Source organism: Dermacentor albipictus, chromosome 1, assembly GCF_038994185.2.
Source record: "Dermacentor albipictus isolate Rhodes 1998 colony chromosome 1, USDA_Dalb.pri_finalv2, whole genome shotgun sequence".
NCBI classification, from domain to species: domain Eukaryota; kingdom Metazoa; phylum Arthropoda; class Arachnida; order Ixodida; family Ixodidae; genus Dermacentor; species Dermacentor albipictus.
The window spans coordinates 286,041,360-286,067,934 of NC_091821.1; the positions used below are offsets into that span (position 1 = coordinate 286,041,360).

Here is a 26,575-nt window from a genome sequence, read left to right on the forward strand (position 1 = left end):
AGAGACAAGTAGGTAAAACAAAAAAGCCTTTGTCATGCCACTTTTTCCTTTTAACGTGCCTGGCTATTTTATTGAGCTTCAAGCGAAATTCAGTGCTGCAATAATATGAACGTAGTTCAGTGTGTTCGTACACATGAACCACACAAAAATAACACGATTAATTTGTATGGACTTCACTACATCTGGCAATGCCACTCTGTCACGCAGTACGATATAAAAACGTGTGCGGAAAAAAAAACCGTGGTGTGAATGGGTCTTTGTACCGTGCTCAAGCATAAATGTGTCGGGCTGGTCTTCACGCGAACGCTAAGTACGCCACTGGGGATGCGTTTTTTTCTATATGTACCCTCGCAATTTTCATAATTTCGCACTGGCGTCGACGGCACTGCATGTCAGCGAACTTGCTTCGGCGAGGGACACTCAACAGCACTGCAGGATTCATTCGTAATGGAAATCGCCGTGCGCGCGCGCGCCTACTGTCGCCGTCCCGCTGATACAAGGCTGCTGATGCGGTGTGCGGTCAACACTTGCGCAATATTATCTTTAAAAATGCAGGATGTAAATACAGTCATGATAATCCTGTAAGTAATTACATAGCGTGTACACGGCTTTTAAGGGCTGTCAGACTAGCGTACCGCGAGTTGCGGCTGTCTCGGTGCGCCCAAGTTCCATGCGCGTGTCATTCTGTCCGCGGAATCTCACAGGCTTGCATACAGCCGTGTCCGCAGCACATACATGTGTTATTGCAGCCGCACGCACAAGCGTAAAACTGCACTGCGAGAATTGCTCTTTTATTCGCACTTGCCTGGTTTCTCAGATCGGCACATCTCTAGGTCGCGCGCGGAGAGTTGCGAAATTGTTCAAACGCGTAGATGTCTTCCACAGTTCAGTAAGCAGTACTAAGCATCCTCTTTTATATGCCTGTATACTAAGCTATTTACACAACTAACCTACATGCTCCGAGGTACACCTGTTCACTGCGTCTACGCGCAAGCCTTATGTGTCACACAGTGGTAATAGACATTGCACGGACCAGCTAATAACATGGCTAAACATATTTTTTGTATAAAACGCTACTCACCAATCGCAAAACAACACACAGGCTTACCTGTGACGAAGTGTTGGGCACTGAACCGGTGAGACAGATGTGGTCCATTTCTTGCAGTGATTTTCGTCAACAGGGAACCTATAACGCCTGCTTTCCTGCGCTTTTCGGTGCAACCCACCGCGGCGTAGCTGGTCGGTGCACTGCGTTTTCTTCACTGTAAAGGCCATCCCACATTGTTTTCCTAGCGTTTCGTCACCCGACGTTAGTCGGCGTCGAAGCTGTGGGTGGCGCGCTCAAGAAATACAAGATCTCGCCGCCACCACCGCCTGAAGCGGCTCGATGAGCACCGACCAATCAGCGTTGGTCCGCGCATCGTTAGTGTGGCTGGATGCTCCATGTAGCGGCGTTCATGAGACGACACCGAGAGAAGCAACGCCAGAAAATGCCGGTAAAACGCTGAATGTGAGGCGACCTCAAGAGAGTGAAGTGCACACGCACGCAGCCAAAACCAAGCAGCAGCCGCTTCGCTGGATGGGCAGCAAAGTGCCGATCCAGTGAAGGTAGCTTTCGACAACAGCGGCACCACATTTTCATGACGTAGGGCCGTGGTCTGTGCACGCTCTGAGCCGATGCGGCGTGGAAGGCAGCCACAGCAGCTGCCGTGAAAATGTCAAAAGACAAGGCAACGAAAGCTTTGTAGAAATCCAACGTTAACGGTAGATTTATACAAAGATGGCTGAAGTATTATTATTGGGCTGAGATGGTGAAGTGCCGGGCAAAAGCAGCAGGGGAAGATGAAATAATTATTCCATCTCCTCCTGCTGCTTTGCCCCGGGGCACGTCTTGCAAGGTTCTTCTAACTTCATCGCCAGTAATAGGGAGCCTCGGTATCCTTTTCATCGCTACTTCCAATGACTGTTGTGTGGTTGCTTTGGGTACTGTACAGGTTAGCATAAAATTCTTCTGCTGTATTTACTATATCAACGAAGTCGCTGATTACATTACCCTACTTATTTTTAACTGCACAGACGATATTTAAGACGTATTAATACGCTTGAATTGAAACTATAAAGAGGCGATAGTGGCTAACAAAAGAAGAACGTGAGTGACAAAATAGGCTTTGTGGTCAACTCGCCTGGTCGTCCATCATCTTTAGGTGCTTCTCTCGCTTCTCCAGCTCATCAGACAGAGCCTTTGCCTCCTTGCAGTACCTGAGCACGAAATATGGTCCGAAAGTGAACATCAGTGCCAAAGGCAATGGATGCGCTGCCTTCATCACTTAGCTGGCAATAGACGCTCCGGTTTTGAGAACAAGCATGCTCACATACGTGCTTTCCGACTCTTTTTCAACTGCGAGTGCAATGCTGAATAATTACGTTGGAGATAGAGAACGGTTCTGTTGTTTAATTTACAGAGTTTAAATTTCCTGCATGCCTAAATGCGAGTACCAAGGTACGAGTGTTGCTGCGCTTCGAGGCAATGCGGCACAGGTTGCTGTGTCGACGGCGGCTATCGCACTGGTCTTCTTCAAAGCAAGCCCGTACGATGGATATGGACAAATCACATTAAATCCGCTTCGAAGCACAGCTGCATTCCTCTCTGTTCGATACCCATTCAGATCTCTCGATTGCGAACATGAATAGAAAATGAAAAGATGAGGCAGCATCTTATAGAACTCGCCTTATAAAAGCTTACATCCACCAGTTGAATGAAATGAAGCAAACTGTCGCTGTCATAAGCAAGGGACTGAATCCATGTTTTGACCTGCTTACCTGTCCAGCTGCTGTTCGCTGTGCGCCAGCTGAAGTAGGAGCGCGTCCACCTTCGAGGCGTGCTTCTCCTCCACGAGCGAGGCGTCATTGCCGAGCTGCAGCCGGCGGCTGCTGTGCAGCTTCTCCTCGTAGAACGAGCGCAGCTGCGTCAACTGGCACTCGAAGTGGACGCGCATGCGTTGATTCTCCTCAGCGAGCCTGCGTCAGCGTCTTTCATGTCTCATCGAACAGAATTTGCCTTGTAAGCGGATGCTTTACTACAATAGTAGATGGAGCATCAGATGGTTACTTCTCGTCTCGTAAAAATATTTTGGTCCAGTTTTCTCAAACACACACTTGCGCATGCATTCAGCATGTTACTTACCTACATGGGAGAATCACGAACAAATTGAGCTAGAACAAAGAACGCCTAGAAACAATTTAGAAAGAAACGATTAGAAAGAAACGCAGGTATTGTTCACTGGTTCGTGGATAACACATACGTCGAGTATCGGCCATGTTATACGAGAACCGAGTGGAACGCGAACGGCGATTAGCAATGAGCGTCCTTGGCCAACTCTTTTTCTGTCACGACATCTTCTTTGTAGATCAAAGGTCTCAGTGGGCGGCGCTCCTAGTGCGCGTTAAATGACGCGTTGATGCGTGCCCGGGCGGCACTCGTCGGTGCACAACTATTCTGCCAGCTGGGCATTATCGCTCCATTCTGTACGAGACACGGATCACTCTGTTTGCTCGTAACGAGATTTGGCGCGCAGGCAACTGGCCAGTTCAGCCTTTTCGCAGGCTTCCTTTCAAAAGAGGAAAAAAGATGCTATGCGAGTGAGGGCTACAGACAGCTGATTCAAATATGCTCTAAGCTCATGGCATATTGGCCGTAAACAAGCGTACTGATTAATCAGTCCAACTGAGTTGATTCAAGAGAACAGACGAAACGAGAGCAGAATTCAGGGATTGCTTCGGCTCTCAACTCATTTACTGCGACAGTGTAGAACACGATCGTTCTTATTTTTGCTTGCTTGTTTTAATGTGAAGCCTTCTTGTCCGAGTCAAGACAGTATTGTGATTATTTATCTGGTCCTTTTTATGGGTCGATCCGGTAGGATAGCTCAAAAAAGGAAACCAGTACAAAGAAAGAAACCGCGGTTTGGACAGTTATCATACATGACTTCCACCAAATTAAATTACAAGTTTTGTGCCACGAAAGAAAATGCGCAGAACTGCACAATATGCCATGATATCATTGCGCCTCTTGAGAAGCTGCTTTGCATGAAAGACCGGGCGCCTCTTGCTAGATATTTGAGGTTGCACTTCCGCATGTCGCAAGTGTTGTTTTGCACAAATTGCCATACGATTGCTCCCGCACCGCTCTAGAGACGCACACTGCGCTAGCTCCGCCCTGGCCGCCTGTGCATTTCCAGAGATTCTGGGTACATGTATATACACAAATTGTAGAGATTTATTATGCGCTTCTTCAACACCTGTGTGTCATGATCCTCATACCTTTGGGTTTCATCATCGTCCTCCGTGTGTGTTCCTGATCACTGAGCGCTGAGTGTTCGCCGAGTCAGCGGGTTAAATAAATATAGTTTCAACCGTCGTGACGTTATAAGTGGTGGACGTGCTACTATAGGTCCTCTGCCCGCTCGATCTACCTGCTGGATGTCTGCACAGATCGCCACTTGCGCCCATTGTGTGCCAGCCGGATGAGCAGCCCGGCGCCTCACCATCCCGGCATCGCGAACCGTTCCTTTTCTTATCACCAGCGATGGTTAAAGGTGCTTTGCGATTGTATCATGATACAAGATATTCGGGCAACAAGTATTTGAGATGCAGGCTACTACTGCAAATATTGTATACGCTACGTTTTTTTCCATTTGTATCTTAAGTTACTTCGATATATTGGCAAATGTGTTATTACAGATCAACCTGGGCGAATCAGAAAGTATTTGCCCCTGTTTTTATTAGCCACACAGGTACATGCAGCCGATTAAAAAAGATACGTATTAATTTACGTACCTTACACTACTTTTCCACATAGTCCTTACACCGGTTGAGGCATTTGTCCCATGGCAGCACTAAACTAGAGGTGCCCCCGTGGTAGAATTCGTACGCACGCGGCCTCCCCGAGCGCTCATTGTCATGCAAGTCTTCATGGCCTTTTGCGAACTCACAACACCACCACCTCACACTTCTCAAAGCGAGACACCTTTCCCCATACGTGCATTGCATTTCCTCGAGGATTTTGGTGGGCGTTCGTTACTTACTCCATAGAAAATGAATCGCACTTCATTGCTCGTCAGGCCGTTGACGTGTAAATCACAACCACCATCCTCAACAATTGACAGCAGCGCCGTGCCCAACAGATAAGGCCACGCCACGAAAGGTCCAGCGCTGGGAGTGGATATCTTGACTTCACAATTACAGGCGTAATTTGGCTAAAAAAATAGGGGCAAGGGCTCACAGATTCGCGGTCGTATGTAATGTAGCATCAAACACGTAAGAAGAAAATTGTTTGCTTGGAAATCTCTTGACTCCGAACAACTTTGTATCATTTGATGAAATGACTGTCAGTATCGAAATTTTTGTCTTTCTTGCTCAAATTGAAATATTTTCGTTCCGAACCAATTTATTGGAATTCATTTAGCTACTGAACATGAAAGTCCTTTATAGGCTGCGCTGTCAGCGGGTTTTTCTTGCCGCTTTTGGGATTGATGGGAGTCGATACCCTACCTGCCGTCCAGCTAGCGGATCGCCATCTCATTACAAGAACGTCAATAAGAAGCCTCTGCATGATGGCGCAAACGCCGCTGTGGAGTTTTACCTTGACCGCGAACGTATTACCGTTCACGCATGTAACGTAGTGCTAAAAATGGATTTTGGTGAAAACGAGCAACAATCACGTACACAAAATAGCCGCCTTATGCACAAGTCGCCCGGAAGCAGTTCCATCCACGCTTTGCTTCACAAACGTCGAACTTATCAAACTTACATCCACGAGATCCTTCAAATCGCTGATGTGTGAATGCCATTAGACGCAAGGCGATCGCATTTTTGCATTCTTCAGACTTTGTAACAAAGCAACACACAAGCGAAACTTCGACAACAACACTAAAGTGCCATCAAAATTTTCATGAAAGACGCCGCTAGCATTGGCGTACGTAGCACAGTACGGTGGCTACGAGCCAGTGGCATGGCACTGACACAACTAAAAAGAAAAGCAGCAGTTTCGCCAGAAAAGTGAAGCATCGATTGCGATACCAATTAACAGTTAGCCAACAAAGTAAGGATAGCACCTTTTTCGGCCTTATGAACTTGTAAACATTCACTTGATAACTAAATTAACAAGCATGATGTCAGCCCGCCTAGCAAACATGAACACATCAAACTCAAACACCGCGGACGCTCGCTGTCGAAACGCTGGCGTGAGCAAGCGCAGCCTTAGCAGCGAGCGAAGTGACCTTCGTGCTGTCTATTGCTTCACCTGGAACTGGGCCTGCGGTGGGATACTCCCCGGTTTCAATGGCAGAGGTAATTGGCGCCATCTATTAGGAGGGCGAAGCCGAAAATCCGTTTCCCTTGCATGGCCTCGTAGATCGTCGCGCGCACGCGCGCCGATCCAGGTGGCCGAGCACTCCCCTCGCCCTCCCACGTAACTCCCTCGCAACTCCCTCAACTTCGACTGTCTCCGCGCGCGCGCCGTGCGGTCCCACCGCCCCGGTGCCAGCTTAATGACGTTTCATGTTTGGTTATCTGCTGTTATCGGGACGCGTGCGCTGCTGTGCGTTGACCGGCGTGGGTAGTTTCATCAGTTTCGTGGTCCTCGGTAGCTTCGTGCTTGTGCTCCGCGATGTTTCACCCGTTTCACGGCTCATACCACTCGTGCATCATGCAGTGGTGCACTAATACCTCATAAACAAGCCCTGCAAGGTTGTTCACGGTAACTAAAGACAACAGGTGAGCGCGCAGACCCAAGGACATCAGAAGGCGTACGCACACGAACACAGTCCTGTCCAAGTGCGGGCTCCATGAGGCTCCGGACGTCGTTGCGCCTTGATTGTGCTACACTTGCCTCTTCCTAGTAGGAAAAGCTGACAAATATATGTTCCTCCTTATTGCCACATGGTCTATGACGTGTGTTTTTCTGTGCCAAGTCTCAATCTGGAACTTCAGTAACTTGCCCAGCTTTCCATAGCGCCCTCAGTGCTTTTTCTGTGTCACGTAGTACAAACGTACTAACAGCTGAAAAATTACCGTTCTTGTTTGTGTACTATCTAAGTAATCGCCGATGGGAAAATCGCGCGAACAACCCTCGTGTGTAGGCATGATACGCTTTCTTTCTCTTATGGAAAGCATGAGCATTGCAAGTGTCCTACATGCATATTTTTGCAATTCGTGCTTATTATACAAAGGAGTGCGCAGTAGGTACGACTTAGTGCCTTAAGTGACTTAATTTTACAGCTAAGCATTGCATTCAGGGCAAAAGAAAAGTAGTGTTGTTGGCTTATTTTACCTGGTCTTTGATTGAGGAATAGGCCTTTTTGCGAATGTTTTCTACGTGCTTCTGCAAAAGCCGACTACCTTCTATTCCCCCTTGCCACCTTTACTCAAGTTGTGGCTAATTGCAAAATAATGTGATAATCTGTATTTCAGTTTTTAGTGCAATGTTATTTTTGTTCTGCCATGTCAATTTCCTTTTGTTCAGTAGTAATAGAGATGTCACGCATTTAATACACTTTCGTGCAGGTTTATAAGTAAGCAACTTTTTTGGTATGGCTGTCAATCAAACAAGGTTAGCATTTTATTCTATTTTTTGGTATCTTGCGTGTCACTGTTTTTGCCATTGCCAGTGAGTTTTCCCTTTTTATAGTTGTGATGACTATGTCGTACATGTCGTCCAATTTTGTGCAATATCTTAGTGCATATATCAGAGGCTCGTCTATATTTCAGTCCTGAGGGCATTATATAAAAATGTTGTTTTTTTATGTGTGTGTACAATAAACGGCCTTCGTGTTTTCTAGCGCTTTTCTTTTTATTTCACCATCTGCGAACTTTTGCGTTTAGTACTCTTGTATATGTCATGCACCTTTCACTTCTGCTCATTTTGTGAGCGTTTGTCACCACGCTATCAGAAAAATCTTTGTTTTCGGAAACGAAGTCAATAAAGCGAGACCAAAGATCTGTTGTGTTGGAAGTAGAATTTTTGTATGTACCGGCACATGCCGGTATAAGTATCGGCAAGACTGTGGGCGTGCCATCGCATAGCCCACGGCACACCACGCGCCAGCTCGCAAGCAATGCCAATGCATGGCGTAGCACGCGCATTGCTTGCGAGCTGGCGCGTGGTGCCCCGTAGCGCGCGCGCGCGATAAAAGAACCAACGCGCCGCGTACAGGTAAAAAAAAAAAAAAAACTAAGCGGCGCGCGCGGCATGGGGGAAAGGGGGCGGAGCGGGTCAGCATAATAATAAAAAAAAAACGTCTGGGAGAGGAGGTGCAGCGCGGTTGCTCCAGGCCCCGTACACTCTCAAGTTCAACAAATGGCCACAGAGGGCGAAAAATCAATCGAGGCGCGTTTCAGCGTAAGCGCGCAAGTGGAGTTACTGTAATTTGGTCGAATACTTTAATTTGTGCTTTCTCTGCTAGGGGCGCTAAACATGGTGAATTTTTTACTTTACACAAACCATTGACATAAACAATCGAGGTGTCTAAAGATGTTTTGTTACCTCAGGCAAATAGGCAGTTGATTTTTTTAAAATTTGATTGTTGAAGCTGCTTTTTAGTCAAGGTTTTTGTACTTGATTAACCACCGACAGCCGACAGCCTATTGGCATCGATGTGTTTCCTGGCCGTTGGCGTTCGAATACTACGCGGTAAAACTTTTTCGAAAGCATGCTGGTTTCGTCTGCGAGTCATTACATAAACTTGCTGTAAAAAGGCCTACTCTTGGCAAAAAATAGTGCCTCATTTTGTTTAGGCGTTGATTATCATGATGAATGCGGTGGAGGTTGAGGGAGTACGCTTGAAGGTACGTTTTTATGCCGTTGATCTCCATAACACCGTAAATACGCAAAGCGATGTCACAGAACACCCGATCATTGTGTGTTCTCCGTCATCGCTTGTTTGCTGTACGCCTACTAATTCTTCATTTCTTCAAGTGTTGTATCCTCCTTTTGTCCTTGTTCTCTTGTGCTTCACTTACAGTATGTCGTTCCGTCAGCTGTAATGCGCATTTGCAAAACCAATACGTTTGATAAGACGCAGTGGTTGTCATAATTTCACTACACATGTATTAAGCTGGCACATATATGGTTCAGATACAGATGCCTGTATGCGGGCTTGCACGACGTTGATGCGGAGATTAGGATAATTATGACAGAGGCAGCTGACGGCCGTAAGCTGTTGCATTCTTTCCGCCAAACTACCCGGCCTGGTAGTGCTGTATAAAAGTGACACGCGGTGACAGGGAAATTATTATACTTAGCAGCCGACCGTACGTTTCGTAGCTTAGGTCTTCTTTCTGGTGCGTTTGTGCTACCCTTATTAATGAGCCATTTCTTGCCTATGTTCTTGACTATGTAACCGCGTTTGTGTGGATGCGTAGACGTGTGCTTTTTGTTGTACTTGTAAAATGCAAATAAAATATTTTCAGGCTTACTCAATCTTTGGTGTCGTGTGCGTTTATTCCAGTCGAGGCCATCGTGCCACCTGGAAACCGCATTTTGTCAGTAGCCCTACACGAAATGTAAAAGCTGGAGCGCGGCGGCACAACTCGGCGTAACGGCGGCGTAATAAACGAAAAACAGCTCGGGATGCCCTTAAAAGTCAGTTCAGAGTGTGCCTTAACTCGATATGACTCAGCGCTACATGCATTCTGCGCCTCGATCGTGCTCCCGCCAGTTTGGTTGCTGTGTGGCAAACGTAGCGCCTACTTAATATAGGCGCTACGTTTGCTACATAGCAACTAAACTGGCGGGAGCACGATCGAGGCGCAGAAGCCAGAAACCCAGTAAAGCCACAGAACAGCTAGTAAAGCGTGTGCAAAACCCCGTTTCCTGTTGTACAGCGCCACCCGTGGTCACATACTTTAGTTCACGACGCCACCGCTACGCTTATTTCCGTAGCACTGTGGAAGGTACAGTTTCCCTTCTCTAAATTTGTATAGGTGTTCTGTGGTTGCTCTTCCTGTTGCCATGCCAACGGAAACAATCATGTGCGCCGCGATTTTGCTTCTGCAACGCCCATTGGTTATGGCCGTAACTGAAGGGGACCTTGGCGCTAGCGTCGAAAGAGCGTCTGCTCGAAAACAGCCAATGGCAGCCATGCGGAAATTCATCCCTGTGACTGGGCCAGGGGGGTGAATCTCCGCATGCCTGCCATTGGCTGTTTTCGAGCCGACTCTCTTTTGACGCTAGAGCCAAGGTCCCCTTCAGTTACAGCCGTAGAGTTTCTCACGGTAACACCTAGAGGTTTATCTGGTACCACCGTCTATGGGAGTTTCTTAAGGGGGCACCGTGCCGTCATGGGAATGACGGTATATGTCAGTGGCGTAGCCAGAAATTTCGTTCGGGGGGGGCTCACTTCACAGCTAGGCCTGCTCCTTATAAAATTAGTCGAGGGATCAGTATATATATATATATATATATATATATATATATATATATATATATATATATATATATATATATATATATCATGCAACAACCTGTTTACATTTTTGTACATATGCAGCGACCAGGGGAAAATCTCAATGACGCTTTCCTTTGTTAGAATGTATTGCGCAGGAGCAGCTGTCACCGGTTGTGCATTGAGAGTAATTGCTCCGAAATTATAGTCGCAACAGAGAGCACATATAAAAAGCAGGGGTTTTGCAACATATACGAGGGCGAGTCAAATGAAAGTGAGCCAATGCGAATATATGACAAACGGGGTACTTTATTTAAAAGTAGTCACCATGAGTATTTAGACACTTGTCCTACTAACAAGTCGCGTAATTCCCGTCTCATAAAGCTCCTTGAGTTGCTGCTTCGAAAATCTGTAAATGACTACATGTCATCTTCCGACACGAATCTGGTTCCCTTGAGCAGTTTCTTCAAATTTTACCAAATGTGGAAGACGCAAGGCAACAGGTCTGGGCTGCATGAGGGATGTTGCAGCATTTCCCACTTGAACTTTGCCAGTTTTGTATTAACCACATCAGCGACGTGGGAACAGGCAATGTCGTGAAGCAAGATGTCACCAATGCTCAATTTTCCACGTCGTTTGTTCTTAATTGCGACACGCAGCCGATCCGATCTTTCACAATATCTGAAACGATTTAGAGTCTCTCCAAGTTTAGAAAATTCGATCAATAGTGGCCCCTAACGATCTAAAAAGAAGTCAGCGCTTTTCCGGCATAAATGACGGCCTTTGTTTACCTTGGGAGTGGTGAATTCAAATGTTTCCACTGTAAGCTTTGCCGTAGTGTTTCAGGCTAGTAGCAGCGGCACGTGCCATGAGTCATCCTCGGTCACAATTGCAGACAAAAAGTCGTCACCCTCATCTGGGGTTCTTTGACGTGCACTTAAATCTAAGTACACGGGTGTTTTCACATTTCGCCTCCATCGAAATGCAGCCGCCGTGACCGGGTGTCTATTCCCCCGACCTCGTGCTCAGCAGCCGAACACCATAGCCACTGAGCAACCACGGCTTTTTCAATTGCGTTGGGGGTGATTGCACGGTGGCTTTGGCCCGGCCATGTATCGTCTTTGTAACTTTCATGTGCTTCTTTGAACAGTTTGCTACAATGCTTCACAGTGGCCAATGACACGCAAGTGTTCAACGCATACGGCAGCTATACGGCGAATAAATTCTTTTTGGGAAACATCTTCATTTGCCAAAAGCCTCACGACACCAAGCTGTTCAACTTTTAAAGTGTCCATTATGTCACGCAACCATATTCAACCCCGTGTATGAGAGCATTAAAGAACATTTGACCTCACCTCTGCATGTCACTTGTAAATGAGATGCGAATGTGCTACGCGCATGCCTCGAAAATAATGAACCGAACCATTATTGCGCGCGGCGGGTTGTCTAACTTTCATTTGACTCGCCTTCGTACATAAGAAATGCGAAGATACAATGGAATGTACAAATGTGAAGATACAGCTTGATAATTGTCACTGGAAACAATGTTCACTGAGCATATGCACAAAACCTCGCAACAAGATATTTAAATATACGCATAAGTCACCAATAAATCTACGTACCTAAGAAAAAGTCACTATATATAATGCGTCCAACAAGGCAAATAAAAAGGTTGCGCAACCACACATTCACAGATCACAGCACCCCCCCCCCTCTCCCTCCACTCCCAAAATGTATCGCGTGCGACGAAAGGCGGCGCGCTTCCTCCCCACTTTTCTCCCTTGCGCACACAAGACTCAGCCACCATCGTCGGCTCACCCCCTCCCCTCCCCCCCCGCACGCTTTCACTCGCACATAGAGCATGCGGCGCGCGGTCACGATGTTATCGCCCTTGGCCGTTATTTATACGGAACATGAGGGCAACGACAGGAATGTGCCTGGAGTCTTCATAGAGCTGCTATCGCAATAATAGAATAGTATTCGGCAACTGAAGAGTCCCGTCGCCCATTACTTTCCGCAAAAGAAGTGACAAAATCGAACTTTCACCATGCGAAAATTCGCTGCGCCGCAATAATGTCTTCTTTTTTTGTGTGGGCGGAGGGCGGTGAAATAGTATAATGCAAAGGAAAGCATGTTGGCTACAATCGAATGCCTACTTTGGGCACCTAGTGTGGCTACCGAAGGAATATCGAAAAAAACGTGTGACGCTTGGTCCACAGAAAACCATACGCGTACTGCTCAGTATCCTACACCGGCGAGACAAAATTTTCCGGAGAGGTTGCGCTCAAGCGAACGCGTTGCAATTCATCGAGTCCCCGCAGTGCTGGCGGCGAGCGACTATGCATTGTTTCTTTTTCTCGTCTGCTAGCCAGAAAGCGTCCAAAACTCTGCCAGGCGAAAATGCAGTCGGCCAGAGAAGAACAAACGCGCATCCAAGTGGGCCGCGCGGTTATCGATGCAGCACGAGAAAAACGCACGCGCTCTGGCTGGATCGGCAGACCGCGGGTTGCGAGAAAAAAAAAAGAAAAAGAAATGAGAAAGAGGCTCAATATATCCTCACGAACAAAAGTCTAGGTAGAAAAATAAATAAGAACTTATTCACAATGGTGGCTTTAGTGTCTTGACATGGATGCTTTGGCGCAGGTGAAAAAAAATGTTTATATTCTTTTCTGTGACCTGAGGGCACAAATGAACCACCACAACGCTTTGCTCATCGGACCTCGCTGCCTGCTTTGTCAACTTGTCTGATAGTGTGTTGATTTGGCTTGTCTCGTTGTATGGCCCGATGTACGACTTTAGAAAAGTCGATGCACCTTTGGCGTCAAATGTTTACAACAGCATTAAACCCACAAAGTTCCGGAATTGAAAATCTAAAGCACGACTTTGAAAATGTCAATGGACCTTTCGCATCAAAATGTTATGAGAACTTTATACCCACAACGTTTCAGAATTGAAATCCAAGCGCTCCGTAGATTCCGCGGCCTCCGCGAGATGCCCAGACGAGCCCGCTCGCTTTCAAAACGCCCTTGAAATTTTGTGCCCGGTGGGGCTCCTTGCGTTACGGTATGTGACTCCCGATGCATGGGCGTTGCCCCGAAATCCAGCCCGATTTAGCAATGTTCGAGCTAAAATGTCTTTTCGAGCGTGAATTAAGGACATTCTAGACAAAATCGAGCATGATTTCTGGCGCCGGGAGTTGTTTTGGCCGGCGGCACATGACAGCACGAAAAAATTTCGGGGGGGGCTGAAGCCCCATAAGCCCCCCCCCCCCCCGTGGCTACGCCCCTGGTATATGTCAACGTTACTAGACTAGCTTGTCTAGTAACGTTGGTATATGTATAGTGCCTAGAATATACTGGCTAGTGTGCCGTGCACAACTCTTTTCAATGGACGAGCGTGGCGCCGCCTGCAATGAATGCCCACGATGGCCGGCAGAGGTCGCTGCCACACGGGTGGCAGCGACCTCTAGCGGCCTGTAGGGTGGACAACACAACGACAAAGGTCAAGCGGAAAGTCAGAGAAGCTGAATTAATCTCATGGGTGGCGGCAATGGAAAAGAAACCTGCCATGAGTAACTACTTAAGAGGAAAAAACGAAATCAGGAAAGAAACCATTTATGATAACTCAAAGGGAAGCTCATTACTTTTCGAAGCGAGATCAGGATGCCTTAGAAAACGCACCTATAAAGCGAGATATAAGAAGGAAGAAGAAGCATGTGCTTGCTGTGGTAAAGCTAGGGAAACTACGGAGCATGTTTTATTAGAATGTGAAGACGTTTACCCAGCGGTCGATTTAGGCACCACTGGCCTCCTTGAAGCCCTTGGGTTCAGAGGGAGCAGTGGTAAAGCAAACATGTCCGCAATAGACATTAGTAAGAGGCGACTGGAGGATTGGTGGAAGAAAAGTAGGGAAACGACAAAAGACGGAGACGTACAAAAGCACAGTTAGCAATAGGGGATCAGAAAATTTGGGCGTGGTAGTTCATAGTGGGTTTTTTCTTTTTTCATTGTTTAACCTAGGTAGAATATTAGGCAGTATAGTAGCAAGAGCTTGGTGGCGCAACCCACCGCCCCGTTCCAAAGGGGACGCTCATAACATCCATCCATCCATGCATGACTGCGCGTATCGTCTGCTTCGCATATCAGTTTCGCAGTTGTTGCGTCGGTTTCTGTGTTTGCGTTTTCAGTGTTATTACAGCGTTGCGTGTTTGTGCTTGGTGTTGTCAAAGAGTGAGTGCTTGGATGTTATGTTCGTGTGCCTGTCATTGCGAGAACTATGCGGCGGCGGTGAAAAAATGCCGAAGCTATAGAGACAGTGCAAGGAGAGGACCTGCTTTGTGCCGTTGTGTGGAAGCCGTTACCGCTCGAACAAAGGGCGTGTATCCTTGTTCACTCTACCATCTGATACGAAGCGGCAGCAGAATGGGCAAGAATGATCACGAGAACGGACAGAAGGCCGGCACCAACTGCTGCGGTTTGTGAAAAACAGTTCGAAAACAGCTTAGTCGAGCGCGCGTTCTCTATCACCGTGAATAAAGTTGTCCACGAGATACCCGGCGATAAAACACGCCCACGGTGGAAGTATTCTTCCATCGTGACCACGCCTGAAACCCTAAGCTATACCCACGATATTTCCTGAGTTTGCTAAGCATTCAGCTTACTTTTCCTAAGTACCAGGGGGAAAAAAAGAAGAAAAAACGAGCAGTAGTGCTTTGATCTACTATACTGCAGGTTATGTTGCACGATAGATTACTGCCCAAAATTCTTGACCACATTGTGCAGGCTCCCTTTGCGTAAGTTCCCACTCCTCATTGTACCTGTAATAAAAAAAAGGAAAGAAACGGAAAAACCCCCAATTACTATTTAAATGCAAAAAAACAGCAAATAAAAACAGAAGCAAGCTCAAAGCATGCACATAAACTTATGATTTCGTCGTCGCCACGGAGCCCCGAAAAGCACGTCCATTCGCCACGAAATCCAAACTAACCCAGTGGCAGCCGCCGGCATTCATTGCATTTGGTGCCTCCCGAGAGGCCGTGGACGGCACACTAGCCAGTATATTCTATGTGTCTGCGAGGCTTGTGTTGGCTGGTGTTGTAAGAGGCTTCGTCTAAAACGTGGATATGGCTACGCAAATAACGCGTTCTCAAAGTAAAATCTTCATACAATGTTTCCGTTCACGCATATTACATCTTTACTCACCCACGATGCATGACCAAGCGAAGAAAAGCAAGAACAGACGACCAACTGTTTCAAAGCGAGTGCGAATCTTGTCGTCTGTCTTCCAACTTTAGCGGCCCGCTGATACCTTTTACGTAACATGTAGTCGTACACACAATAACAAGTTCTCATAGTTAAACAAAACATGTTTTCGCGTAATAATAAAACTAAAACAGCTTTTTCCGTGCTGTTCTAGTAGAAAATGAATCATTGTGACAGACGGAACGGTACTTGCCAAGCGCATCTTCAAGGTGTCCTGTCTCTACGAGAACGATGCCAATCTGAAGTCACAATATACCGGCATTCCCATGCATACCACAGCGCAGCAGCGACAGATTTCCCTCGAGGCAATGTAGTGAGAAACTCTATGGTTACGGCCATAACCAATGGGCGACGCAGAAGCAAAATGGCGGCGCACACGATTGTTTACGTTGTCATGGTAACAGGGATAGGAACCGCGCAGCGCCTCCTTTCCCAAACGTTTTTCTTTCCTTTTTTGTTTTTATTATGCCGACCCGCTCCGCTCACTTTACCCCTTTCCCCCATGCCGCGCGCGCCGCTCACTTTTTTTTTTGTTTTTACCCGTAAGTGGCGCGTTTTTTCTTCTTTTTTATAGCGCGCTTGTTACCGCGCGCCACGCGCCAGCTCGCAAGCAATGCGCGCGCTACGCCATGCATTCGCATTGCTTGCGAGCTGGCGCGTGGTGTGCCGTGGGCTATGTGATGGCACGCCCACAGTCTTGCCGATACTTATACCGGCATGTGCCGGTACATACAAAAATTCTACTTCCAACACAACAGATCTTTGGTCTCGCTTTATTGACTTCGTTTCCGAAAACAAAGATTTTTCTGATAGCGTGGTGACAAACGCTCACAAAATGAGCAGAAGTGAAAGGTGCATGACATATACAAGAGTACTAAACGCAAAAGTTCGCAGATGGTGAAATAAAAAGAAAAGCGCTAGAAAACACGAAGGCCGTTTATTGTACACACACATAAAAAAACAACATTTTTATATAATGCCCTCAGGACTGAAATATAGACGAGCCTCTGATATATGCACTAAGATATTGCACAAAATTGGACGACATGTACGACATAGTCATCACAACTATAAAAAGGGAAAACTCACTGGCAATGGCAAAAACAGTGACACGCAAGATACCAAAAAAACAGAATAAAATGCTAACCTTGTTTGATTGACAGCCATACCAAAAATGTTGCTTACTTATAAACCTGCACGAAAGTGTATTAAATGCGTGACATCTTCATTACTACTGAACAAAAGGAAAATGACATGGCAGAACAAAAATAACATTGCACTAAAAACTGAAATACAGATTATCACATTATGTTGCAATTAGCCACAACTTGAGTAAAGGTGGCAAGGGGGAATAGAAGGTAGTCGGCTTTTGCAGAAGCACATAGAAAACATTCGCAAAAAGGCCTATTCCTCAATCAAAGACCAGGTAAAATAAGCCAACAACACGACTTTTCTTTTGCCCTGAATGCAATGCTTAGCTGTAAAATTAAGTCACTTAAGGCACTAAGTCGTACCTACTGCGCACGCCTTTGTATAATAAGCACGAATTGCAAAAATATGCATGTAGGACACTTGCAATGCTCATGCTTTCCATAAGAGAAAGAAAGCGTATCATGCCTACACACGAGGGTTGTTCGCGCGATTTTCCCATCGGCGATTACTTAGATAGTACACAAACATGAACGGTAATTTTTCAGCTGTTAGTACGTTTGTACTACGTGACACAGAAAAAGCACTGAGGGCGCTATGGAAAGCTGGGCAAGTTACTGAAGTTCCAGAATGAGACTTGGCACAGAAAAACACAAGTCATAGACCAGATGACAATGAGGAGGAACATTATTTGTCAGCTTTCTCTACCAGGAAGAGGCAAGTGTAGCACAATGAAGGCGCAGCGACGTCCGGAGCCTCATGGAGCGCACACATGGACAGGGGTGTGTTCGTGTACATGCGCCTTCTGATGTCCTTGGGTCTGAGCGCTCACCTGTTGTCTATCGGCACCCGGAACAACCGTGCAGAGCTTGTTTTTGAGGTTTTTGTGTACCACTGCACGATGCACGAGCGGTACGAGTCGTGAAACGGGTTAAACATCGCGGAGCACAAGCACAGAGCTACCGAGGACCACGAAACTACCCACGCCGGTCAACGCACAGCAGCGCACGCGTCCCGATCACAGTAGATAGCGAAACATGAAACGTCACGTAGCGGGCTGAGCTGGCGCCGGGCCGGCAGGGACGCACGGCGTGCGCGCGGAGACAGTCGAAGGTGACCCACTTGCGAGGGAGTCACGAGGAAGGGCAGAGGAGTTCGGCCACCTGGATCGGCGCGAGTGCGCGGGACGATCTACGAGGCCATGCAAGGGAAACGGATTTTCCGGTTCGCCCAATACAGAGATAGCGCCAATTACCTGTGCCACCGAAACCGGGGAGTTTCCCTCCACTGACTGGGCGACGAGAGCACAGAGCACGCACAAAGCTACGAGCCATCGACACACGTACATAGATTATGCTCCCAACGCAGATCACTCTCATGATACGGACGCGCCACCACGCGCAGTAGCAACATACGCAGTTGCAGCCCAAGTAAAACAGCGCTTCCTCCCTCTTCCCTATGCCTTGCAACGGTGTGTGCCTCGTCTCTGCTCTCTCCCTTTCGCGCCGGGGATTAGCATATAGGGGGCGTGCTCCACCACTGGAAAAGCTGACGCCACCATCGGCGTGGCGTGGCAAGAGGGATCACGTGAACACAACGGCTGCGTCGGCTGCTTCGGCAGCTCCGAAGCGAGCTGAAAACGAAAGTTCAAAGGCCCACCTGCGCTGCGGTTCTGATTAAGTGGTGAGGCTTTCCCGCATTGGCTGTCTGCTTGACAACATATGAAATCCCTAAAATAAGTAGTGGCTGCCTTTCGAGGCGTGCAGCAGGGTAGGCTACTGCTCGATGTCTCAGTGCCGGACGGACGCAACGAAGCCCGGTGACAGCCTTATTCACACGTAGCCGCAGGACAAGGAGCTGCGTGAAGCTTGGCTCGAGATGCAGCAAGCACAGACGCGAGGAAGATTTCTGCTACGGCGCCGGTACTGTGATGTTCGGTGAGTAGCAGAAAACGCGCACTGAGACGCTCACCCGTGCCCGCTGCCCGGCTCATGTCATGACGGTTTGGTCTAAGAACTTGTTGATGCTAGATACTGGCAAGTTCACTGGAACGGAAAGGGAGGGATAAGACGCGCACTACAAAAAGGCATGGCATACGGTCATGCTTGCGTTAAGAATTAATGCACTGGATTACGAAAAAAGAAGCAGAAGGAAATCGCACGCTGAGAAGACCGGTAAGTATGCAGTGACGCAACTTGAGAAATAATATTAAAATGTCCAAGCATTTAGAAGTAAAAGAAAGATTGAATCGTCGCGATGGGACATCACAGTCGCCGTAGGCGTCGAAGTCTCTATAACGAAATTATTTTTGAACAGTTCTGATAGCGTCCACGCAACAATAGTTGCTATTGTACTGCCAAATGCTCATATGCTGTGGCCTGAAGCTCACGGCACGGTGCGAAAACGCGCTCACAGCGAAACCAAACATTGTGCGCGGACATACATGCAGACGCGCATTCGATCGCTGCGAACCCATGCGATCGCTGCATTGAGGCTTCATTCTGTTATGCTCCATTTCGTTATACAGACAGCCCATTATAAGGACATATTTCACATAGTTTACTCTCAGCGTTTGCCTACCTTTCCCGCAAGCCCGTTCAGGAGACTCCATAGCGGCGACCGCTCACAGTGACGTTCACTGTACGTATTCGCTAAAGAGATAGCGTCTGTAAACGATTCTGTGCTTTCAGTTTGCCGAAGAATATTATATCGACAGTCAAAAACTTCCCCCGTTTGAGAGTACCTACATAAATGTCCAGGAGGGCTGGCGCGTGGTGTTTTCATCGGGCACCGTAAGCCAAACCTCATACTACTACAGGTAGGTGCTCCCGACAGATGGCGACTCCGTAAGTCCTCGCCCTACGAAGGGCGCCCTACGACGGCGTTATCACCCTTGGACTGTGCAAGGAACATCACGGCGATGACAGAAATGCGCCTGCAGTGTCCACATAATTACTATCGCAAAAAAAATAAAGATACGAAAGCAAAACGTCGGCTGCGCGCAGAAGTTCGCGTGCTGATTTTGTCCAAGTGGTGCGAGCGCCACCACGAGACTCTGCTCCGCCAAAAGGGACGCGCAGATCGCCTGCCCTCGCTGCAGGGATGTCGTGGAAAGATAAAAGAATGTTGCTGCCTTTAGTTTTATTAGGTGGCTTAGTGGCAGCAGTGGTAGCTTAAGAGTTAATAATAATATATGGGGTTTTACATGCCAAAACCACTTTCTGATTATGAGGCACGCCGTAGTGGGGGACTGCGGAAATTTCGACCACCTGGGGTTCTTTAACGTGCACCTAAATCTAAGTACACGGGTGTTTTCGCATTTCGCCCCCATCGAAATGCGGGCCACCGTGGCCGGGATTCGATCCCGCGACCTCGTGCTCAACAGCCTAACACTAGCTTAAGAGTTTAGCCAACGTTTATACTTTCACACGGTGATGTTGCGATAGCAGTATCTTGTGTATATCTTAAAGGGCCCCTCACGAGGACTGGTCATTTTGAGCTGACAAGTGCAGAGCGTACAATGCGCAATAGCGATCGTGTATGCAAAGTATTACATCGCTACGCGCCGCGGAAATATCTGAAATTTTAACCCGTACGCTGTTTTCTCTTCTCCTCGTGGCCGCCGCACTCCAAGTCGGAGGATGACGTACACGAGCTAGTGCGTCTACGTACACATGTTCGCGCTGTGAAGTCACTCTTGGTGACACATGACTTCGAGAATTATACAAGCCAACACCTGTTGTGTAATATGTTGCTTGACTGGAGGAATTAAAGCTTAAGAAATATTAAAACACGCAAACGAAATGTCTGTATGTTTTGTTTTACTTCGCACCGCCGCAAAGGATGCAATTCCGTTTCGTCTGCTTGTTCCCACGTCGTGCAGTCGCGCACGCAGACATCAAAACTACGTCATGTTTTACCGTGTTCCAGCGCGGGATGATGTTCTGTGTCTGTCTCAGTATTCGTAAATCCCAGACCGCTAGTCAGGTGTCCTCGTGGACAGCCCGCAAAATCGTATGCTGCGCGAAACGAAACAATCGCAACATCTCGCACGCGACGCCGTCAGCGAAGTGCGCCGCGTCGTAAAAGAGCGAGGGAAAAAAATGAAGGCGAGGCCCGTGAGGTGCGCGTCACGTAATCCTCGAGGGCCGGTATAGGAGAACGCAGGGAAGGAATTTCGTTTGCGGAGGACGGGGCAAGTGGAGAGAGCGTCTAGATTTGCGGTGAAGCTCGCCTCCTGAAATAATGGGTTCGCGACACTGAAATATTTCTAGCTCGACAATTATGAGCCGATTTGAAAAATTTTTGTGCAGAATACTCCCTAGAGGACACGTAACAACTTACAGCGCATAACCAAAATTTGCTCTGGGGCCTGGTGAGGGGCCCTTAAGGATACACGATACATTCTTTCATGCATCAGAAATACAGATACTGATACACGTCTTGCAGACGTATCATGGTACAGATACAAGATAATCAGAGTATCTATGGTACATGTATCTTCGATACTGCCCAGCACTGGCGGCTACCACGTATTCGCTGGTCTTCGCGGTGAAAATGTCGAGGACTAGTTGGATGATTACGAGTGCGTAAGTTCTGCAAACCAGTGGAATGACCTCCTCAAGCTCCACCAAGTCTCTTTCCATCTGACGGCTGGGGCGAGGACCTGGTTCTTCATCCATGAGGTCAATTGGACAAATTCTACATCTTGTAGATTCGGAATCCGGGCTTGTGGTAATGGCACAACAGCATCCCCGCCCTCAGATAAGGCGCCGGGAAGACGAGCTGCCTCCACGTGGCTCGGATGCGAGGCGCGCACGTTCGTCAGGCTCGTCCAAGTTCACGTCCAGTGTCCGGACACCAGGTAACTTCACGTGCCCAGGTCCCACACGCCAGGACAGGAGCTCTGCTCACCGCGTTGTCGCCAAGGCACCTCGACCAACTCCGCTCGAGTCGTTCCTAAGCCCTTGCTTCTCGCCACTGGTCCCGGCTGGTCGTTCTGCAGCTTGCAAAACCGACCGGCAAAACGCAACACCCAACACGAACAAGTGCCCTCTGTCTCCCGTCAAACACCAGACAAGGCCATAATCCAAATCAACCTAACTAAATTGCTATCCCCATTTTGCTCCCGCTGCAACAAGAGGCAGGTGTACGATCTGGTACACAAGGCTCAAACAACCAGTTTTCAAATTAACAACACACCAAAATATCAGAAACAATTAATAATCACCAATAATAATGACAAATAGAATGGTCCCCTTGAAATCACTTGGACCGAAAACATACTACTGAGGAAGCTAATGAGGTCATCCATTTTTTTCCCGATGATATTTTCGAGGAATCAGAAGCTGCTTATATTTGCGGTCCTGCTTATCCGTGTAGCGGCGGTACAATAAGCCAGATTCCTGGTAAAATGAAACCCTTTTTTTTTTCACTCCCCGTTTGACGCTCTTCCTCAGATCGGCTAGTGAACAGTCTTCCTGTTGCTCGAGAATCAGAGTTTCCCTTTCAACTGCAGCCTGCTCCTACCAGCTGGCGGAAACCGGAGCTAGTGTGGACGTCGCCTAACGTCGCCTAACGACGTCGCCTAACGGCGGCGTCGTGTCCATATCGCCGCTAGCACTGCACGTGTCACTCCCACTCGCAGGACACGCTCGCCCAGGCCAGCCTCCGAGCTCTGCCTCTCCCATGCCTGCTCGCCACTTAAGTTACCTTGATCGGTCCGTGTGCCGCACCGCTGTTCGCTCACCGACGCAAAGTCAAGTTCCCTCGACAGCGGGCGCCTTTGGATCGCGTGAGGGCCATGTACGCCACGTCGGCAAAGAATGATTTGCCCTTATCCTTCAGCAGCTGCTCCAAGCTATTTGAGAAAAGGTAGGGAAAGTGCTCCGGGAGGGCGGCAGACACAGCGGCTTCTGTGTTAAGTTTCCCAAACTCACCTTCAATGATAACCGTTGCGATCGGTAAACAGACACTCTCCTCCTCGGCCACTTGCCGTATCCTAGCGCACTCTCCCGCAAAATCACTCGAGGAGACGAAAGACGGGTGGACAACGTCCATAGTTGCTGCAGAGTCCCGCAGTGCTCGGCACTTCTTACCGTTTACCTTAATTTCTTGCACATAGGGCTCCAATAGTCGTAGGTTTTTGTGCGTTTCCTGTATTGTTGCAAAAGCAATTTTCTCTTGGCAGTTCGCAGCGATTTGCCCTTGCTTTTTGCAATTGTAGCAGGTTAACGGTTTCCGTTTTTCAAAAGAACGCGTCGTATCGTTTCGCTGTTTGGGACCATCGCTATCATTCTGAGATGCGTTCTGCCCTTCTCTTACAGTTCCTTTGGTAAGGGACTCGTCTTCCCGAAACTCGCGACGTGTGATTTCCTTCCGTTCGTCGGGCTACCCGGAAAACCCATCTCTCCTATTTGCCTTTTCTACGCGCACTGCCTTGCTGTGCAAGCTGCGGCGGGTGTAATACTCTTCCGCTAACTCTGCTGCTTTGTTTAGCTTAACCTCCTTTAGCCTATCTTGCAGCCAGAGCCTGACATGCTCATCAATGCAACGATAGAACAGCTCCAACGCGATGCATTCGACGATTTTGTCGCGGTCGTCGTAAACCTCTTCGCCCTTCAGCCATTCCACCAGGTCGGCTTTTAGACGAAAGGCGAAGTCAACATTCGACTCCCTGCCCTTTTTTGCATACCGGAACTTCTGCCGGAAAGCTTCGGGAGACAATTTGTACTTCCGCAGTAGTGCTTCCTGCACATCACTGTAGCTTTCGATAAGCAAGTTATTACGTCTGATGCCTCCCCAGGAAGCAAGGCTAACAGATTCTGTACCCAGAGGGATCGCTCAATGCTATTCCGTTCGCACACGTGCTCAAATTTCACGAGGTAATTGGCCATATCCTCTCCGACGACAAAGGGTGGAAGTTGATCACGTATTCTTGGACCGTGAAGTGAGACTAGGCGCCGGCGAGCTATTTCTGGTCTCCAACTCTTTCATTCTAAGCTCGTGCTCGCGACGTTCCCTCTCTTTCCTTTCCTCCTTTTCCTCCTCGCGACGTTCCTTTTCTGCCTGCCGCTGCCGTCGTTCATTGATATCCGCCCAGGCCTCTGCGGCTTCCTCAGCCGTTACGTCCCCAGTCCTCATGACCTCAAGGATCGCATTCTTTCTTTTGGTTGAGCCCAACTCAATGCCCAACTCCTCACAAATTTGGAGAAGTTCCTTGACCTTGTACTTCTCCATCGTTCACACGGTCCTCCTGCTGTTTACCCTTTTTGAATATACCTGCCGTACGCTACTATACTGCTACTAGTAAGACATATGCAAGTATTTGACACACTGCCCTGTTTACCCCCTCAGCATCCCCTGGTTTTCAAAACACTCTCACTAGGATTCAAACGCACAAGGTTAACACACTGCAACACCAAATCTTTCCCTAAGCTACTATAACCTGTGGCAGAGAAAGTCTGGTGTTTGAGGCAAAGTTCAGGCACTCACCGCGCCGAGGTAGCTGATGCCGGTCAATCCCGTAGCTGCCATCCACTGTTACGACTTTGCACCGCTGCCACCACTATTACGACTTTGAGGTGGTCCTGTAGCGCTCGTCACCCGTTTCGTGTCAGAGCGTTGGTAGCGAAGACTCCGAGTCAGACGTCGGTGAGATTAACGAAAGGGACTTTATACATTATATACAGGTCATTATACAGGACAAGATCGGATCGGCACGGGGGCCGAGAGCTCACAGCAAACGCGACTGTTCCCGCACGGCGACGTCCGGCGAAAACGCGTGACACATCTCACTCCACTCGAGAGCGGCACTGTGCTCCCGGTGGGTCGGCGGATCCGGTTTTCCAGGCGGCCGCGTCGCGGCTTATAATGCCCCGAGAAACCATTGTCACTCAAACGGCCCAATACAAAGCCAGCACTCGACGGTCGTCCGAGAGGTCCAACCATGACCGCGCTGGCCACCCGGTTTAAAGTTGGCGCGCGCGGTGACCTCCAGGCAAAAGGAGGCAGGGCGCCGGGCTGTCTGGCACTAAGTTGCACGTTTGGACATGTCGCTCGCCGATGCTTCTCCGCAGGACACCGCTGCCTGACGGCTCAGCATTTTGACTTGTCAAGGGAGAATTAGGGCGCTGTGCCTTTCGGCGCAGCCCCGGGTTTGTCCAAAGGGCGTTCGCAGGATAAATTCTGCATCTTGTAGATTCGGAATCCGGGCTTGTGGTAATGGCACAACAGCGTGTACAATGATGATGTGACGGACACTTTACATAATTTTGTGATGACGCTATGACATGTGTATATACAAAAATAACTATGTATACGAAAGCAAGCCAATACGGAAATCACAGGCACCTACATTCTATGCACATTCAAATAATACTTCTGATGGCCTGGCTACAAGAACCAGGCCTGTCGAAAATTAAGCCATACGCGTCCATTAGCCACCGACAGCAAACGGCATGGCCACTGTCGAAGTAACTCTTCTTCCCCAAGGAACAACTTCTCTTACAGAAACGACAGTAGCTAAGAGCAGAGCCTCTCCAGAATTGGAAACGGAGTGCGGTGACGATGTTTAGCGGCCTCGCGCCGGTTACGCCAGAGACAAAAGGCCCCCGCGTTGGCATCTCGTTTATTTCGACAAGCCTAATCAGCATGATACATGTGCACCTATGTACAGAAAAAAACAGTCATCAACAACAATGTCACATTACATCAATAGCTAGGACACATTACGATGAAACAACAAACATTGAGGTTACATACAAGTCTGGCAGGTGTTGTTACGTAATGGAAATTAAGGTGTCGGTAAGGTAACAGCCGCGCAGCAATGCGCCAACTGCGGAGTTTTATGAAGCGTGTCGATCATTTCCGCCGGAAGTGGTCTTCAATTAGCTTGATCAGTCTCACGCAAGCCTGTTCATACATGTATTTGCGTAAGCGGCCTAGTAACGGATACAACGCTCTCCTTGGCCGTCCCTGTATCACCACAGCACCTCTTTGTCCCCACAACACAAATGCTTCCACGCACCATAAGACAACGTTCAAGAGTCTTCGCGGTTGCGTTCTCGGATTCATGCGGATCCGAAGTACACCGAAGATGCCCCACCGTAGGTACCAAAATAATTTTGCAACAGTACAATCAAATAGGCCATGCCGTAACGTTTCTACACTGAGCGTAGCGGTTATTGCAAGATATTCTCCATGCAGCAGCGCAGTGCCCCAAACGTGCCAATGTCGTCTCCACCCGAAGTTCCGCACCTCGGCAGGTACGGCCGACGTGGTTAGCCTGTGCCAGCTGACGCTCCCGCAGCGCTGCGGATCTCCCTGAGTCAAGTGCTCTACTGCTAGCAATTCGCGCACCTACGTTGCCTGTGTTCGCTACTTCTACATCTCGTAAAGTTGATCTGATTGATTGAAGGCAACTGTATACATATTTACAATATGGCGGGGTCTGTTTCGCCGTAGGTCCTGTTCTTATCCTTGATAGAAATAGCTTCCTGGACGTTCCTAGGAAATAGTTGACAAATTTCCTGCCTGGCTATTCAGGATTGTTCACGAGGTCGTAAAAAGCTCGAAATGCGAGGACAGAGCTCATTCTTTTTAAACACGGGATGCTAAGTCAACCCAGGCTCATTGGAAGCAGAAGGAGCGGACGTGCCACTAATTCTGCTTTGTCTTCGCAGAGAAAAGAACCACACAGTGTAGTTAGCCTCTGTGAAGCCT

General features: G+C 48.2%; 1 protein-coding gene across 14 annotated transcripts in view; it reads right to left on the bottom strand.

The window, feature by feature from the left end:
• LOC139054433 (protein FAM184A-like) overlaps nt 1-26,575 on the bottom strand; it is a 363,879-nt gene that overhangs the window by 237,843 nt on the left and 99,461 nt on the right. For all 14 annotated transcript variants that reach the window (XR_011511210.1, XR_011511212.1, XR_011511211.1 and 11 more), the window contains 2 exons: nt 2,821-3,018; nt 2,184-2,259 (listed from right to left, as the gene is read on the bottom strand). Coding sequence is in view for 11 of the 14 variants with exons in the window: in XM_070531388.1 (XP_070387489.1) it covers nt 2,184-2,259; nt 2,821-3,018 (274 nt within the window). In the remaining 3 variants the exon portion in view is untranslated. The remainder of the gene's footprint in view (nt 1-2,183; nt 2,260-2,820; nt 3,019-26,575) is intronic.